We start from the raw sequence: 17,676 nt of genomic DNA, 5'->3' as shown, positions 1-17,676 counted from the left end.
CAAATGAGGCTTCCTCGGATAGTTAAAAGGGATATCGGATGTGCTTCGGTGAGTGCGATCGGGAGAAAGAGAAGGTCCAGACGTATAGATGCTGTCAATGTATGTTGTTTATGTAGCACAGAAAAAAGGCAACGCGTAACCAAACGCCTTTTCGAAAACGGTATTATAAGCTCATCCTCGCAAAGAAAACAGATAAGTGGACACGTTTGTGACTTGCAGCATCTGGGGTATATAAAGGGCCGGGTAAGTGTCAAGTGCTTGTAGATGGCAAGTCAACGAGGGAAGGCATTAGACGCTATGCCATGATTGATGATTTATTTGGGGGGTAGATGTGGTGTACAGGCGAACTCGGGTCGCATCTCCAACGACCTACGTTCTCGGTTTGGGCCAGCCATCGATGTCTCCGAACCAACGCGACCGATAGATCTCATCTCCCTTCATGATCTGGTGACGCACACCATCGACCACGAGACTCGTATGGTTCCCTCGGTACAGGTTCCATAGAGACTGGACGTATACGAAGCTTCCATCGGGAGCAAGGCTGAACCCCTTCAGGTCCGACTGCGGCAACTCCTCGTACTGTCCCTGACGATTGATCCCATGGCGATCGTTGGTGGTGACCTCGAACCCGCGCATGTACTTGTCAGTCACTTCTTCGTATGCGGCGGTGAATTGCATCGTCTTAATATCGAATGCATGGAGACCGATATCGTTCGAGACAAGGAAAGTCCGTTCGTTGGGGACCGGCACGAGATCATGCGGTCCAGACCACCAACTATATCCATGCCCCCATTCAGTATCGATATCGTAATACTCGGGGAATCGGAATCGATAGGCTTTATCCTCGCGGAGTTGGCCCGACACGGCATCAAACGGATATCCCTGGATCACCCCGTAGGCCGGGACGGGATCTGAGCCATCCGCGGCAGCATCGGTCCCCGTCGCCCACAGCACCTGGAGTTCCTCATCCCAGATCATAGCGTGAATAGCGCGCAGACCTTCAACCCTCTGCAACACTGGAGGTTCATCCACGAGGGGAAGAGCCGAACTCATGTTATAAACCAAGATTCCATCCCAGGGTCGCTGTCCGGTGGTGGCGACCGCGAGGCGATCACCGGGTAGGGGTTCGAGGGTGTGAGCGTTTCGCAAGTCATCGCTCTCTCTGCTGACGGCAAAGGTGATTTGTTTATCGGTGGAGGGATATTCGGGAGTGTGGTTGATGACGACGACGAGATTGCTGTAGATGGCACCGACACTCTTGCCGTCTCGCATCCACTTCATCTCCGTCGCGTCGTTGGCATTGCTGAAAAGACCGCTCTTAATCCGAGGAGGAAGCACCTGTGTCACATCCTCCCTCTGCCAACTCCATTTCACGACACCCTTCCTATCATGAATTTTCAGTATGGCAGGGACGCCATAGTGACCCGTGATAATATCCTGCCATGGCCCTGGTGCAGGAATTGGGATCTGACCGTCATCATTCCTGAGTCGCGGTTGAGGTTGAATCAGAGGGGGCTGAAAAGCTAGCGGCTCAAACAATAGCGCAAACCAACCAAAAACACCCGTTAACATGGTGATGGATAGGAGAAGAGACCCGAAACAGGAACGAGATTATTTTTAGCGATTCAAATCAATTTCCGGCGGAGCGGGGCGACTTTTCTTGGCTTTGGGGGCCTTGGAGAGGGGCCAAATGTTACCCCGAAAAAAAAAGGAAAAAAATGGGGAAAAAGAAAAGAAAAAAGGAAAAAAAGAAAGGGAAGATGAAGAAGAAGAAGAAGAAGATTGGTAGGGAAGTACCAAAGGAAACATATACGAAAAGAGAAAGTGAAAATTTCAAAATGTCAGACGTCGATGGCTTGAAAAGAAAGTGGGAAATTCTCCACTTTACTGAGAACGACTACTCCGTACGGGAGACCCTGTTGGATCTTTGGGGCTCAATTGATCTTCCCCCTGCCTCCCTTCTCCTTTCCTTCTAACATACTTTTTCCCTCTCCCTCATCTTTCTTTCATGGAGGGTCGAGAGTACACATATTTATCATGAAAGTTGTTCACGCCGTCCATGCTTATCTGAGCCACGGCATCCGACGTGTTCGCGTCTCTCCTGCTGAGACTCTGGATGCCGTGTGGGACTTTGGTCGTCGCTATTTTTTTACCCTTGCCTTTTTCTCCTTATTCATTGCCAAATTTTTGCATCTTTACGCTCATATATATTCTCTGCCACCTCCACGATTATTCCTATGGGGTCTCACTTTCTTTTTCCAAGATGTGATGCTTCTACTATTGTTCCGCATCCTCTGCCAAAGGGTCGCGTGGCGACCGGCAGCCGCCGTACTGGCGATTTTGGTTATCCCGTCTAGGTAAGTGTCCACGTGCCCCTATTATACCCCTAACGACCCCCTCAAAAAAAAAGAAAAGAAAAATAAAAAAAATAAAGAGGAAAGCATTGAAGACTCAAAATGATCTGAATACTAATAAAATATCACAGTTTGATAGTTTCTTTTATGGCAGCGGCCAATACCTCCTTCTATGTCTTCACCGGTGCCGAGATTCACTGGCGCCAAGCCAAGTCCTTCAACGGCGATGCTGCCGCCATCCATACCTTGCTCTCGGGTCTGACCGGATTTTTGATTGTCGAGGGTATCCTCTTGACGGTATCATTGTTCGCAGCTCATTCCGTTCATGCCATTACCGGAGGTATTTTACATGTGTGGGCATGGCCCTTCCGATGGGTGTTCGCGCGTGTGCGACCGCACGTGGAGCCCCTGACGCAGCGCTTCCGGCCCCGTCCCAAATCCCAGGCCCCCGATCTACCCGATCCACGAATCTACGAGGAGATTGCCATGGATGACAACGACGATGCCAGTGATCACGAGGAGGGAGATCACCTACTCAACACGGAATTGCCCAATCGACTCCCAGAGTCGAAGCGAGTGACTGACGGTGTTCCCCAACGGGCGCTGATTTTGGGACTGTTCAGCCTGTTCCTCTTCCTCCGGTTTTTGCGACCGTGGGACCCGGTCTATATGTATATGTCGACTTCGTTGCCCTTGAGCACAGTCATTGAGGGCGCTGAGCGCGTTTCCCCGGTCGATACTACCGGCACGCCGAGCTATTTTGATTATTTGGACAGCTTTACCGCATTGGCCCCAACAGTCCACTGGAAATGGATGGCGAAGGAGCCTATTGGAGGCTTCGAGGATTGGGATCAATCCAACCCCCAAGCCGTTCACTACAATCCCCAGGTGGATCCATTGCACATCTCGAATCTCAACAAGCCAGTTCTGGAGGAGATTCATAATGCCTTGGCTTCCGGCGATGTCAAGATCAAGCACGTCGTTTTCCTGAAACTCGAGAGTGCGCGTGCCGACATCTTCCCCTTGCAAAAAGACAGCTTCATGTACAAGCGTATTGCCGAAACTTGGGATGACAAGACGATTCCCCCCGAGGTTGAAGACCGCATTGCAAATCTCACCCGCACTGCGCAGCTTCTGACCAACTTCCCCACCGGCTTCGAGCACAATGATAACCGTTTCAATGGCCGCAAGGCTTACGGCGGCATCAGTGCCAAGGATGCCATCACCACTTCCACGTACACTCTCAAGAGTTTGACAGGCAGTTTCTGTGGTGTGACACCCTTGGTGGCTGATTTCAATCGTGAATTCGATCACCACATTTACCAACCGTGTCTGCCTCAGGTCTTCGACATGCTTAACCAACAGCCCGACATTACTAGCGAGAGTGATGATTTCACCAAGTGGCCATGGCACTCGACGTTCATGATGTCCGTTACCGAAATGTACGACAATCAGAACAAATTGACCCCTCACTTGGGATTCCGCGACAAGCAAACCAAAGAGACAATCACCAAACCCGAAGCGAAACATTATCCTGTCAAATCCGAGGAGGTCAACTACTATGGCTATGTTGAACAGGAGCTCCGCGAGTACATCCGGGACGCTTTCGACGACGCCGAACGTAATCATCAGCGTCTCCTCCTCACGCACCTCACGAGTACCACTCACCATCCGTGGGGAGTCCCGAACAATACCTACGATGAGATCATGGGTTCCACGTCTGGTGCGAACAACGACCTGAACCATTATCTGAACACGGTGGGGTATGTAGATGATTGGCTCTCAGAGCTTATCGACATTCTGGAGGAGAAGGGAGTTGCGAATGAGACTTTGTTCGTCATGGCAGGAGACCACGGTCTTTCCCTTCCCAATGACGGCGGTATCACTCCCTACGACAATCCCCATGTGGGCAGCTTCAAAGTTCCGATTGTGCTCGCACACCCTCAACTCCCCCCGTTCAGATCGATAGCCCGGTTATTAGCAGTCAGATCGTCCCCACCATCATCGACTTGTTGATCGAGTCGGCATCCTTGAGCACAGACAGCACGCGGGCCGCTCGTGACCTGCGCTCGCTCTACGAGGGACAATCCTTGATCCGACCCCAGGTCGTCAAGCAGGATCAGCGTGAGGCCTGGCATTTCACCGTCATGAACACTGGTGGTTCATGGCTCTCCGTTCGGTCGGCAGCCCGACCCGAATTCCGCCTGGTCATTCCTCTGGTCAACGACGTGGAATGGCGTTTCTCCGATGTGTCCAAGGACCCGAATGAGCTGAGCCCGATCGAGCGCTTCAGCCTCGTCGATCTAGCAGCGGCCATCAAAAAGGAGTATGATGAGGAAACCCTCAATTGGCTGTACAATGCAGCCTACGTCTCCAACTGGTGGGTGATGGATAACTGGGACCGGTGGGGATTCTCTCCCAAGAACAAGACTGCCGAGACGTAGGGAGCCACGACGGGCTTCTTATCTTGTTATATTTTATTCCATCTATCCTAATATTTTGCATGCCTCATCTACCAAGAGTCTGCTTGGGACGGGGGCACTCCAGGCTTGCGACCGTGCCGCCGTGGTGGGACCCGCCAGTATGGTGGCTGGTCCCCAGGACACGGATCGGGACTAAGCCGTGTGCAGCATCGCCTGCCACAGTGAAGCTTTGGGCTGATCTACACGATCAGCGTCAGTCTCGAGATTGAGGATATCCTCTGTCTCCCACGCGAACTTCCGACCGATCAATTCGGCGCGTCGCACGGAGTAGAAGCGATCTTTCTACATGTACTTGTTTATATATCCATCCTATTTAACGCGAACTTTTGTACCTGATCATATGTGGATGTCATTTTTCCATTCTATCGCAAATATGAGCATTGGTTCATTTGGTTCGATTCTTCAAACCGTATGCACGTGAACCGCTACACATATACCTATCCATTCAACTAGATTCAATAATAGAATGGGCAGTAACCAAACTTGAAAGCAGTTTTCTCGCCATATCTTGGGCCCTAGGTACCTACCCGTGCAAGATGAATCGGTGGTTCATGAGATAAGCTTGTAACCTTATCTCTATCCGGCGACCCCCTGATGGAACCTCGGAGGCATAAGGCTGAACCCCTGGCCGGTTGGGAACTTGGGGGTAGTTGTAGTTACCTAAATCTGAATACCACATACTATTTGCAGTCATGAATGATGATCATGATGATGAAATGCTGCTTTACTTAGTACTGTGTATATAGGTAGCACCAGCTGAGTGTCATGCAAGCGACGGGAGCATATAATGAGGATAAAGTTGATGGGCAGGGGCTGGATTGAATCCAGCCTGAGTGCCTGGGAACTTCCATAAATTTATCATATCCGGAAAAGATGGTCTCAACTGATGACGTGTTGCAAGGACCCAGTGGCCTAGGTACCTAGGTTTTCTTCACTTATCCCGCTAGTACTTCAGCATGGTCCCTCCATGGATCTTTGGTAATGTTGCGCGCTGAGCAGGATACCTGGGGCTACCTATTCGATGGAGACAATATGCAAGTACCTAGTCTTAATCTAGGTTGTACACTGTAGAACCCGGCAGAACCCGGGCAGGTCCCTACCGAAATTGAACGGAAGTTAACCAATGGATTCTGTCTCAATTAGGTATCTTGATAGGACATCGGTAAGCACGGGATACTCGAGATCCAGGGGCTTTCCACCAAGGTCGAATGGGATAACATTTTACGTTCGCCTGAAGGGCTCGGAAAACATTAGCGACACCCGCGGGCATGACCTCTATCCAAAATCCCAGTCTTATCATGACAGAGAAGTATGTATTTCTTTGAATCTCCATGCATCTCCCTACGCACTGGGCAGTGCCAATATGTGCGCAAGAAATTGAAAGCTCCGTTGCTCCATGACTCCACCTCCGCATTTCCCCCGCACTCCGGGACTCTGAGAGATTTCTCTTCACATTCACTCCAATCTCTCGGTTGAAAACCCTCGACAAGATGGATTCTCAGGGGATCAAGCGAATTCGACAGGCTTGTGCGAATTGCAGGTAAGAATTTCTCTGATCTTCTTCAGTCCGACCTTGGCTAAATCCAGACTTCTCCAATACATCAGGCGAAAGAAAACAAAATGCACAGGCGACCGTCCCATTTGCTCCCACTGTCGTCGCAATCGTCTTGCCTGTATTTACGAACCGTATTCGTCGACAGTCGCGGAGTCAACGGTCAACCCGGTCCCAGTGGCCCCCATGGCGAATAATATGAATGTGGGTTCCGACCTCATTTCAGAAGCTGTTTTCAATCTCGTCGATGTTAAATTTCGAGTCTACAACAATTTAGGTGGATCTACTTCAAAGAATTAGCACAATTGAGTCCCGCTTGGCAGAGCTCAGTGGGCAATCCGCGCATCAGAACGAGTACGGCCTTCCATCTACTGGGTATGGTATTGCAAACTGACGCATATCTGGACGTCCAGGGATCTCACACCTCATCTCACGGTCACTCGAAGCCAATTGGCGCACGCACGACAATTGCCACCAACCACATTCCAAGAAAATGCGTATGTTTTCTCCCCCTGATTCGAGGAAACAGCCTCCGTTCTCCCTACAGACATACACATATGAAGCCCCTCGGTCGCTGATATTGCGTGATTGTGGAACAGTTCTCTTTCTCTCCTACCCTCATCGATTCTCAACTCCGTCATTGACACGTATTTCGAACGCGTCCACAACCAACCGTATTCTTATTTCCTGGAGTCTTCGTTTCGTCAGAAGCTCGAGAGCAGTTCTTTGCCACAATGCCTTATTCTAGCCGTGCTAGCATCGGCAGTACGATTTTCCAATCACGAATTCTACGCAGGCCGAACTCAGGAGGCATCGCAGCAGTATGCCAGAGAATCATGGCTGTCGGTTCTCGCAGATCACTTGACCGTGGAGGATAATTTGAATGTCCATGTTGTGCAGACGGTCAATTTACTGGCGGTGGTGGATTATACAGGTACGATACCCCTTGAGGTCTTTCTTTGTTGTCCGACTGACATATTTCACAGCCGGTCGCGTCCGGTCAGGATGGCTCAAAATCGGCCTGGCTGCCCGAATCTCGCAAGATTTACATTTGATGTCAGAGCCTAGTCAGTGGCTGTCCTGTTCAGAGCAAGAGGAGCATCGCAGGGCCTTTTGGTCCATATACCTAGTGGACAAATTGATCTCCTGCGGTCGGTCGCGACCCCTGGTCATCCTCGACGAAGATTGCGAGGTTCAACTGCCATGCGACGAACGCAGCTTTCAAAATGGAGAATGGCGCAAAACAAGCACTATCGGTCAGCTTCTAAACTGGAATTCAAAGTTGACGGAGAGTCCAAGTCCGTTTGCTCTCGTCGTTTTGATGGCGTCCATATTTGGCCGATGCACGCGATACGTACATCAAAACAGGAAAATGGACGAGATGCCACCGTGGGATCCGAAATCGGAATTCTCCGCTATCAACTCCTCGTTATTGCTCTTAGAGTCATATTCTAAGAGTGGGAACTGGCAGCTGTCAGATATCCTCCATGGCAGCGTCCAGGCCGAAGGCACTGTTGATCGACAAGAGATTGGACATGTGATTTTCGCTCATACCCTTTTCCACCTCTGCCACTGTCTACTGAATCATCCATTTCTCGTGCGACGATGGCTGAAACCGTTTGGGGCCAAAGCTCCCGCTAGTTTCTCTTCTCGAGCCCTTCAAGATGGGTGCGATCATGCAAAACAGCTGATGGACCTCCTGCGGGAGGCAACCGAGTATGGATATCTTGTAGAGTCTTCCTTCTATGCCTACTGCATCGCTGTAGCTGGGGGAATCCATTCGCTGGCTTCACATTTTGATCGGAGCAAGGCACGGGACTCGGACAGTCTACACTATCTGCAACAGAGCATAGAAGCTCTAGAGAGATTAGCAAACCTATGGGTACATGCAGGGAATATAGTAGGTTGACTCCGGTTCTTGATGTCCATGATCTACTAAACAAACATATATCTTTAGGCCGCTCAGCTGCGAGAATTCCATTCTATCTCACATAGTTTTGCTGATCTTCTCGACCCAGGCCACCTGATGGATGAGCTTGATTTTGGCTCGGAGGAGACTATGTGGTCAATGATAGACTATGCTATTATGGGCACCGATCCCAGCAAAAGGCCACTCTCACCCAAGCCTAACGCCCATTTATCTTCCACGGCTTGGGGGGTTCTCGAGCCTGGAATGATGGGACCCGCGTTCGACAGTCCCAGTGCTAATTTTCTCGGTCTCACGCCCCCAATGCAACTCGAAGGGGTTGAACAGTTTTTGAATTGCAGCCCAGGAGCGAGTAATCTGATTTAACCAGAAATTGTCGAGTTCTTAAGCTCCTCGGACACTCGGACAGTTGATCTTCACGAGTTCGGTCCGCTCGGCCCGACAGCTCCCTTCGTCCATTTCATCTGAGCCAAAAGGAATGATTCATGCTGTTTATCGAAAGGATAAACTGCGGGGAAATTAAACCCATTGGTACACAGCATGGCTCACCAACATCAAGCGTCACCCTGGGAGGGTGTTGCCTCTGGCACGACGGCAGCCATTCTGGCCAACACAATTGTTTACCCTCTGGATGTGTACGAGGATAATCCCTGACATTCTTCTTGCATGAATAGTCTCTGAATCTAAAGATTTCCAGTGTCAAAACCAGGTTACAAGTTCAAGTCCAACCACCGAAGCCGCCAGAGACGACCGGTTCTCCAGAAACCCAAGCTCATTATGACAATGCCGTCGATGCCATCCGTCACATCCTCCGCGAGGAGGGCATTTCCGGCCTCTACAGCGGGCTGGGTAGTTCTATTCTCAGCACGGCCTCGATGAATTTCGCCTATTTCTATTGGTCAACGGCAGCCCGAAGCATCCAACAATCCACCTTTCAAAGATATGGAATCGCCGACACAAATAGTATCAGTAAGGAACTGGGACTGGGGGCAGTAGGTGGGGCGATGGCTCAGTTATGCACAAATCCCATTGCTGTGATATCTACGCGGCAGCAAACCTGCAAAGCAGGTGACGAGAGGAAGTCTATGTGGGAGACAATGAAAGAAATCTGCCAAAGTGAGGATGGCTGGACTGGACTTTGGAGAGGTTTCAAGGTCAACTTGATCCTTGTGATCAATCCCATGATTACCTATGGTGTCTATCAGTGGCTGAGAGGGGGGTTATTGACCCTGAAGCGGGGGAAAGCTATCGGATCTGGTGATGCTTTCTGTACGTTGTTGGCTTTCCTTGCATGTTGTCGTCTGCATCTGCTGATTCCATCGGGGAAAATAGTACTCGGTGCTGTATCGAAAGTGTTAGCCACCTTCACCACACATCCACTCATTGTCGCAAAGACAATGTTGCAATCCAAGCCCCCCGATTGTCGCCAGGGCAAGCCTTTCTTGGGCTTTACCGAGGTTCTACTGTATATTGTCCAAAACGAAGGGTTTTTGCGACTATACAAGGGATTGGCACCACAGATCATCAAGGGATTCTTGGTTCAGGGATTGATGATGGCACTGAAAGAACGGTATGTCCCATCGGTATTCTGATACCCCGACGTCTGAAGACTAATCCAATCATGTAGAACCGAATCCTTGCTCAGGAAAGCGATATTGCTAAATGGGAAACGACTGCCGCGTCCCTCAACGTTGAAGTGAACGACCGTAGGATCAGACAAAGATCTGTGCCAGAACGGCCTTAAGAGAAAAGAACTTCATAGTACTCCTGGTTTGATGTTGGTAATCTTCACATTCCCTAACTACTGGTTGCTTGGGATCTGCTGTTTTGATCGTACCAACACTGATAAAGGACATTGAATGCCTTTACGCCATGAATTTGGATCGACGTAAGAGTCACAAACTGGTCTCATCCAACTTCCTCGCCCATTCCAGGCACTTAGGCGGTGTAGCCAATCTATTACAGCTATGTTGTAACTGTATGCGACGCAAGTCGAGGTGAGAGATGTCCACGACAACCAGATAGGAAAATATTTGTGATGTCACACTCACACCATAATAGGATTTCCAATCAACGACGATCTTCGCAACTTCCTCGGTCCTACTGTCGAATGTTGTTCTCTACTTACGATGTCTTAGTCCGACGATGCTCAGTTCGGTCCGGGGTTGGACTGTCGCGGTCCGGCCCCAGGATCAGGGCCACCTTCGGTGCACATCGATCCACATTATACCGCTTTTGTACTAAAACCCCCACAGTTGGGCTTGATTCTGGAATACTCAATGTCTCATTGGTTGGGGATCTGAACATTCGGATCCACAGTATTGTATGTCCGGGCATGATTCACTCCACCCGGTCCGGGGTTCAGAACAAGATATAGAAATCGCCCTGGGTGTCTTATACTATCTTCTAGACTTGACAGCAAATTTCAATCCTCCCGGCCCTTCCAAGGTTCTAACTGAAGTCATGTCTTCCGTTTCTACAATTCCGTTCGCCGATCCTCTCTGGCTGAACCGCAGTCTGAGTGCATATTACAACGACTCCCACCGACGACTCCAAAAAGAGGCCCGGGAGTATGTCGATACCTATATCGCCCCCTTCTGTGAAGAGTGGGAAAAGCAGGGTTTTGTCCCACAAGAGGCGAGCACACCGGCAACGAAAAGAGAAGCAATCCCAGCTAACGCCTTTTCTGTAAAACAGGTTCACAAGCGCCATGCAGAACTCGGATACACAGCTGTGAGCTCTTTCCCGCTCGCTGCAGACTATCTGGATGGCCAGAGACTTCCCGGTGATATTGATCCACGAGACTGGGACGGATTCCATGACATAGTGGTCATCGATGAAATAGCCCGTTGCGGATATTTGGGCGTCATCTGGGCGTTGGGATGCGGTAACTCAATTGGTGGACCGCCAGTGATCAACTTTGGCAATGAGGAACAGAAGAGAAGATTTCTCCCCGATATGCTGAAGGGAAATATCAGATTCTGTCTGGGAGTCACGGAACCCGACGGTATGTTTTCCAGGTCATTTGAATAGGACATTCCCACTGATCAGGACATACAGCTGGGTCTGATGTGGCTGGACTGACCACCACAGCGAAGAGAAAGGGGGACGTCTACATCGTCAATGGAGCAAAGAAATGGATCACCAATGGCATCTTCGCGGATTACTGCACCGCGGCCGTGAGAACAGGTGGAGAGGGCACCCAAGGCATCTCGGCTCTGGTCATTCCGCTGAAGGCACCAGGGGTGACTTGCAAGAAACTTGACAACTCCGGTGTCCATGCGAGTGGCTCAACGTACATTGAATTCGACGAAGTGGAAGTGCCTGTGGCCAATCTTCTTGGCGTGGAAAATAAGGGATTCCCTGTGATCATGAACAGTATGTGCCCCCATCTATTGACAGTGGCATATAACTAATTCTGAACGCAGATTTCAACCACGAGCGCCTCTGGCTTGCGTGCACTTCACTGCGGATGGCGCGTGTCTGTGCTGAAGATGCCTATCAGCATGCCATCAAGCGCGAGACGTTCGGCAAGAAGCTCATCGAGAATCAAGTGATTCGGGCCAAGTTTAGCGCCATGGCTCGCAGTCTTGATGCCACATATGCGTGGATGGAACAATTGGTCTACATCTCCGAAACGGCAAAAGAACAGGGCGTTGATGCTTCCATGGGAGGTCTCTTTGCCAACTTGAAGGTTCAGGCAGGTCAAACACTGGAGAAGGTCAACAGGGAGGCACAGCAGGTTATGGGTGGACTTGGCTACTCAAAGAACGGCCGTGGGGCGAGGATCGAGCAGGTCAGTCGCGATGTGCGAGTGATGGTGGTGGGTGGTGGGAGTGAGGAGATTCTTTCGGAGTTGGCTGTCAACCAGGAGATTAAGAGTATGAAGAAGAGCAAGCTGTAGATCAAAGCATGTACTTAGCCAGGGAGGCTTATACCTGTTTCACTGTTCATGGAACTTCACCTTTGGAAATGCATCCCACGCATTGAAAGGATGGCATATGACCAAAGACAGCTTGTCTCCAAAAGGTCCAAAAGGGCCCAGGCGATAGATGCGTAGATACTACAATTTCATGCATCCAGCGCAATTCACCAAGTCAAAATCAGATCATGTAGGATTCTATGATATTCTAAACAATTGAACAAAGAATCTTTCCCTCTTCCACTGCATCTCCCGTCTTCCATTCCGTTTGAAACTTCCCTGTAGCCGCTACAGAGATATTCACCTCCATCTTCATACTTTCAATGACCATCACGGAGTCACCGGAATTGACTTCATCTCCGTTGTTCTTCAAAATCGAGAGAACTTTGCACGGCATCGGTGCCGAGACAGTTTTCTGCTCTGTGCCCTTATTAGCCTTGGTAGTTGACCGTTTGCTTTCTGTGAATGAAAGCAAAGTGTCGCGATGGAACTCGACATGAGTGCCAATGACAGGGAAATGGCAATATATTCGCTGGCCGTGATCAACTTGTCCCGCCAAGTTATGAGCTCGAGTTGAAGGAATGGCTACGTGAGCCATGATCTTTGACCCATTGACTGAGATCTCAATGGTCGAAGCAAGCCAGGATTCTGGTACAGCGGGACTTCCTTCCGCGGGGCGCCATGAGTCGATCCGGACTGCAAACGGTAGAGAAGATGTCACTTGTCCAGTTCTCAGGGCCTGGCTGATTTCATTATACTGAGCGGAGATCTCAGCGGCGGCTGAGATTTCTTCGTCCTGAGAGAATTGCCGAGGTGGAACCGGGAAAAGATATGCTTCCTCGTTGCTGTTTGGCTCTCCTGCCCTCTTCGCCTTCCAAATGCACATCGTATGTTGCTCTGGACCGTGGTCTGATCCATGACCAGCTCGGTTAGGCCAACTCTTTGTAGTGATAATGTCACAGTGGATGTTGACTGGATCAAATCTTTGGTTCCGGAACTGCGAGCGGACATTGCGGAGAGGTTTAGAGCGCGAAAAGGACGTGGCATAATCTGGGAGCTTTCGAATCACCAAGCTTGGAATAATTGATACAATCTTCTCGAAGTCGGGCATGCTCTTGACTGAAGGATTCTGGAGAAGCTCGTCCAAATGGGAGGGAATAAACGAGGTCGTATATGCGGGATCACGGAATGCTGAGTTCAATAAACAAGATTGCATGAACAGCTGATTAGTCCTAACGCCAACACAAGCAGTGTGCGCTAGAACCTTAACCATCTTCTCAATCGCGAGTGACCTTGTTGGTGCCCAAACCACAAGCTTGGCGATCATTGAGTCGAAATAGATAGAGACTGACGATCCAGCTTGGATGGCTGTTTCATAGCGAATGTCTCGGCTAGGGGCTAAGGCACCAGTTGCTGGTAACCAGAGGTGGACTTTGCCGTGCTCTGGGAAGAAGTCCCTCTCGGGGCTCTCGGCACACAGACGGCACTCAATGGCATGTCCATCTTGGGTAATATTCTGCAACTGAGGGAGGTTTTTCAAGTCTCCGCCGGCGGCAATAAAGAGCTGTAGAGCCACCAGATCGACTCCAGTAACTTCTTCGGTAATGGGGTGCTCAACCTGTAGCCGTGCGTTGACTTCAAGGAAGTAAAATCGATTTGTTTTGATATCGACAACAAACTCGACTGTGCCAGCATTCTCATATCCAATGAGTTCTGCTACTCGCACTGCTGTTGCACTCATTTGTTGGCGTGTCTCCTCGGTGATGAAAGGACAAGGGGTCTCCTCAATGACCTTCTGGTGCCTCCGCTGCACCGAGCAATCCCGATCCAGAAAAGAGACGACATGACCATGCGAGTCTCCCATAATCTGAATCTCCACGTGCTTGCTGCTCTCAATAAACTTCTCCAAAATACAATCGTCAGATCCAAATGATCTGAGAGCTTCGGATTGAGCGCGCGCCAGTTCATCCTTGAGTTGACTGGCTTCGCGGACAATACGCATTCCCTTTCCACCACCCCCCGCAGAAGCCTTAAGCATGACTGGGAAACCGATTTCTCCTGCGATCTTGCTCAAAGTCTCAGCATCTTGGCTTGATCCCGAAAACCCCGGAATCAACGGAACATCAGGTGCATGAGCACTCAGGTAATCTTTTGATGATCGCTTGTCGCCAAGTGTGGACATGGCACTGGGGGTAGGCCCAATGAAGATGAGCCCTGCATCACGAACGCGCTGAGCAAAGTCTGCGTTTTCACTTAGGTACCCGTAGCCAGGATGGACGGCGTCGGACCCGGTTGTGACCGCTGTTTTTACCAGCAGGTCGATATCAAGGAACGGGTTGCGACTACTGCGGTCAATGCTTCCAATATTGATGGCTTCATCTGCATCCCGAACATGACGAGAAGAGGCATCTCTAGACATAGCGGTTAGTCACAATGTATCCTCCAAATTGAGGCAACTGGCCACGTACTCGTCAACATAGACCGCCACAGATCCAATGTTCAATTTGCGGCACGTCTGGATAATGCGGCAAGCAATTTCGCCCCGATTTGCGACCAGGACTTTCCGAATTACTGGCCTGCCATCTTTGCCAAGTGGCTGCTCGGCGACAAACAGTGGCTTGCGCACAACTGAAGCATCATTTAAAGGATGGGTGAAAGCCATGGTGTAGGCCTGGATGTCACAGTATGTCAAGGGTCTGTATGCAGAGCGATGCAGGTCATGAACATAAGAAATATCCAAGTCATCCAACTCCTTTGGAATAGTTCTGCAGTGGAGCTCCCGAGCTCTGGTCCGGTTGCTCCACCGCGTCGGTCCGGGGTCCGGAGATCTGGGGCAGACCGGGACCCGAACGCGTCGGACCGGTCATTTTGACCAAGATGGAGTAGATGGAAAAGAGGATGGCTAAGAGAGAGGTGAATCAGGATGGGCCTGCAGGGTACGGCAGGGCTGGTCTTTCCATTGCCCCGCTGGCTGAGCGGACAAGAGAAAAGGAGAAACAGTGGGTGGGAGGCCACGAAAGACGATCTTCAGGCATTAATATTAGGCACCAGTATTAAGGCAGAAATCCAAATGTTAAGGCATAAAACCTTCCTAATTTGGATTCAAGAGACTCGTGCTAGATTTCTGGGTTAGTCTTATTAGACGATTGATTCACTTCTCCTCCTCACTATACCTGAAAGCATACAGTCGTCATAGACACTCAATGAAGATCTACTACGGAGGGAACTGCCAGAGCTATCTCTCGGCCATACATTCATAGAGTATACTCCGAACAGAACACCGGATACCTCCAAATTCCAACTATCAATCTACATCAAATGCGTGCCAGCAGGTTGTGTGTCTTTGTCCCCGTTACTGCTTGTTGCGACACCACCTCCAAGCATAACCCCAGCACATCACGCGTGTCTCGCGGATCGATGATTCCATCATCTATCAACATTGAGCTTGTCGAATAACACTCTGCATCTGCTTGGGCTCTTTCCCTAAAGCTGTTTACCTGCGTTCTGAGCTTCTCCGGTGAGAGAGTCTGTCCTTTGGACTTGGCACTGGCTATTTGCACATTTTCCATGACGCCCGCCAATTGATCCGGTCCCATCACACTGCAACGGCCAGTGGGCCAAGAGAACAAGAACCGAGGACTGTATGCTCTGCCACACATAGCATAGTTGCCAGCTCCATAGGAAGCACCAAGTATAATCGAGATGTGAGGCACCGTCGAGCAACTCACCGCCGAGACCAGTTGGGCACCCATCTTGATGATGCCGGCATGCTCGGCTTTAGCACCGACCATGAAACCAGTCACATTGTGAAGGAAAATGATGGGGGTATTTCTGGATTCGTCAGTTTGCCATTTGCCCAGGAGGCTCTTTCCAGAACTTACTGCTGGTTGCACATGCGAATGAACTGCGTGGTCTTTGCCGCTTCATTGGGGTTGATAACGGAGAGCTGGTTGGCGACAATTCCCACGGGAAAACCTGCACAATATGAGTTAATAATCCCATTGCTCTCTTTCAGTTTCAGCTTTATTCGTCTTACCCATGATATGAGCCGACGCCGTGATCATATTTGGTCCATATTTCGGTTTGAAGACGGAGAGACGGGAGTCATCCACGATACGCAGCAGGACTTCATTCATGTCGAATGGCTTGCGGATATCCGGGTTTACAATTGAAATAACATCCTCGATAGGATATTTCGGTTCCGCAGATTCAATCAATCCAGGCACTGAAGGAGTTCGTGCTTGAAGCGTGGATACCCATTCTCGTGCTTTGCGGATAGCGTCAAACCTGCCACCTCCGCCGATCAGTATCAAACCAAGAAGAGAAAGAGAGTTCCCAGACTACCGTACTCATCAGATGCGATTTGGTCCGCCAACCCTGTTGTCACTGCATGAACTTTGGCACCGCCCAGTTCTTCCGCGCCAATGATTTCGCCGGTGGCCATCTTCACTAGTGGAGGTCCACCGAGGAAGGCCTGAGCCTGGTTCTCGACAAAGATAGTGTAGTCCGACAGTGCTGGGTGGTATGCACCCCCTGCTGTCGAAGACCCAAACACAATGGCACATGATGGCTTTCCATGTCGTGTGCGAAGAGCCAGGTCGCGGAATAATTGGCCTCCTTTGTGGAAGACTCGGAATTGTTGAGGAAGGAAAACACCAGCCTATTCAAGTCAGATTATATCTATTTCTTCATTGGACTGAGGGAACCTTACAGATTGAACCAACGACACCAGTGGAAGATCGTTTTCAAATGCGATTTCCATCATGCGGTTGACTTTCAGCACTGGTCGTTTTTAGCACATGTCGCTGGATGTGGGCTTCCAAGGTTCTTACCGGTCATTTCATTCCATGCACCTCCACTTTGAGTGGGAATATGAGACATCAGGAGGCATACTCGTCCACTGTATATGGTTCAGCCAGAAGTCCGGTGGGAAAGAAGGAGAAGTGTTTTCTACCAAATATTGCCAATTCCTGCAATCAAATTTCCGCAGGGGGTGGAGTTCTCGTTATTAAATCCAGTAAAAGCTCCGAGTTCCAAGAATGGTGAATCTTGGTCTAACAAAAGTGCGACACGATCCCTTGCTATCTCGGTGGTTATTCATGGCCCAAGTATAGGTAGCGAACTGGAGAGACTCACGGAGCAATTGCCCCCGGCTTTGATGTCTTCGCAGGGAAACATTATTTCCTTCTGCAGAAACCTCCCTAAGGGCTTCCTCAAAGCGGTCCAATACAAGCTTCCAACTTTCTTTGTTTGTTTGAAACTGTTCACCCCGAAGGTCGATGTTGGTATTCACCACCGGAAAAGAAGAGTCGGTCGCCATTGTGCAGAAAGTAATACTTTCAGACTCGATTATGGTGTTTCAAAAGTTCAGGTTGAGGTCTCAAATTCTTTTTCCAGGGTGTAAGGGAATAAATCCCCCACACAAGATCATATCGGCC

The 17,676-nt window shown here is 50.0% G+C and overlaps 7 protein-coding genes across 7 annotated transcripts; 4 read left to right on the top strand and 3 right to left on the bottom strand.

Moving 5' to 3' along the window:
• Nucleotides 1–369: 369 nt before the first annotated feature.
• Nucleotides 370–1,572, bottom strand: N7515_003040 (uncharacterized protein; the record flags this gene model as incomplete). The annotated part of the gene is made up of 1 exon (XM_056663784.1): nt 370–1,572. The coding sequence occupies one exon, from the start codon at nt 1,570–1,572 to the stop codon at nt 370–372; it is 1,203 nt and encodes a 400-aa protein (XP_056525897.1).
• Nucleotides 1,573–2,268: 696 nt separating this feature from the next.
• N7515_003039 (sulfatase domain protein) lies at nt 2,269–4,798 on the top strand (the record flags this gene model as incomplete). Its single annotated transcript, XM_056663783.1, has 3 exons — nt 2,269–2,357; nt 2,486–4,259; nt 4,316–4,798. The coding sequence occupies 3 exons, from the start codon at nt 2,269–2,271 to the stop codon at nt 4,796–4,798; spliced, it is 2,346 nt and encodes a 781-aa protein (XP_056525896.1).
• Nucleotides 4,799–6,327: 1,529 nt separating this feature from the next.
• On the top strand, nt 6,328–8,682 carry N7515_003038 (transcriptional regulator family TF; the record flags this gene model as incomplete). The annotated part of the gene is made up of 7 exons (XM_056663782.1): nt 6,328–6,377; nt 6,443–6,593; nt 6,667–6,764; nt 6,803–6,886; nt 6,989–7,323; nt 7,376–8,289; nt 8,347–8,682. 7 exons carry the CDS (start codon nt 6,328–6,330, stop codon nt 8,680–8,682), a joined length of 1,968 nt encoding a protein of 655 aa, XP_056525895.1.
• Nucleotides 8,683–8,856: 174 nt separating this feature from the next.
• N7515_003037 (uncharacterized protein) lies at nt 8,857–10,016 on the top strand (the record flags this gene model as incomplete). The annotated part of the gene is made up of 3 exons (XM_056663781.1): nt 8,857–8,951; nt 9,026–9,886; nt 9,944–10,016. 3 exons carry the CDS (start codon nt 8,857–8,859, stop codon nt 10,014–10,016), a joined length of 1,029 nt encoding a protein of 342 aa, XP_056525894.1.
• A 763-nt stretch (nt 10,017–10,779) lies between these two features.
• On the top strand, nt 10,780–12,220 carry N7515_003036 (acyl-CoA dehydrogenase family protein; the record flags this gene model as incomplete). Its single annotated transcript, XM_056663780.1, has 3 exons — nt 10,780–11,323; nt 11,368–11,694; nt 11,745–12,220. The coding sequence occupies 3 exons, from the start codon at nt 10,780–10,782 to the stop codon at nt 12,218–12,220; spliced, it is 1,347 nt and encodes a 448-aa protein (XP_056525893.1).
• Nucleotides 12,221–12,446: 226 nt separating this feature from the next.
• On the bottom strand, nt 12,447–14,900 carry N7515_003035 (acetyl/propionyl/methylcrotonyl-CoA carboxylase subunit alpha; the record flags this gene model as incomplete). The annotated part of the gene is made up of 2 exons (XM_056663779.1): nt 12,447–14,649; nt 14,707–14,900. 2 exons carry the CDS (start codon nt 14,898–14,900, stop codon nt 12,447–12,449), a joined length of 2,397 nt encoding a protein of 798 aa, XP_056525892.1.
• Nucleotides 14,901–15,552: 652 nt separating this feature from the next.
• On the bottom strand, nt 15,553–17,558 carry N7515_003034 (acyl-CoA carboxylase subunit beta; the record flags this gene model as incomplete). The annotated part of the gene is made up of 8 exons (XM_056663778.1): nt 15,553–16,069; nt 16,120–16,213; nt 16,275–16,525; nt 16,588–16,898; nt 16,950–17,020; nt 17,071–17,138; nt 17,193–17,319; nt 17,375–17,558. The coding sequence occupies 8 exons, from the start codon at nt 17,556–17,558 to the stop codon at nt 15,553–15,555; spliced, it is 1,623 nt and encodes a 540-aa protein (XP_056525891.1).
• Between the last annotated feature and the right edge of the window lie 118 nt (nt 17,559–17,676).

This window comes from Penicillium bovifimosum (assembly GCF_028826915.1).
Source record: "Penicillium bovifimosum strain IBT 22155 chromosome Unknown utg000002l_segment0_segment0, whole genome shotgun sequence".
Classification (NCBI taxonomy): domain Eukaryota; kingdom Fungi; phylum Ascomycota; class Eurotiomycetes; order Eurotiales; family Aspergillaceae; genus Penicillium; species Penicillium bovifimosum.
Note: the sequence above shows the minus strand (reverse complement) of the source record. Positions and strands in the feature narration are given on the sequence as shown.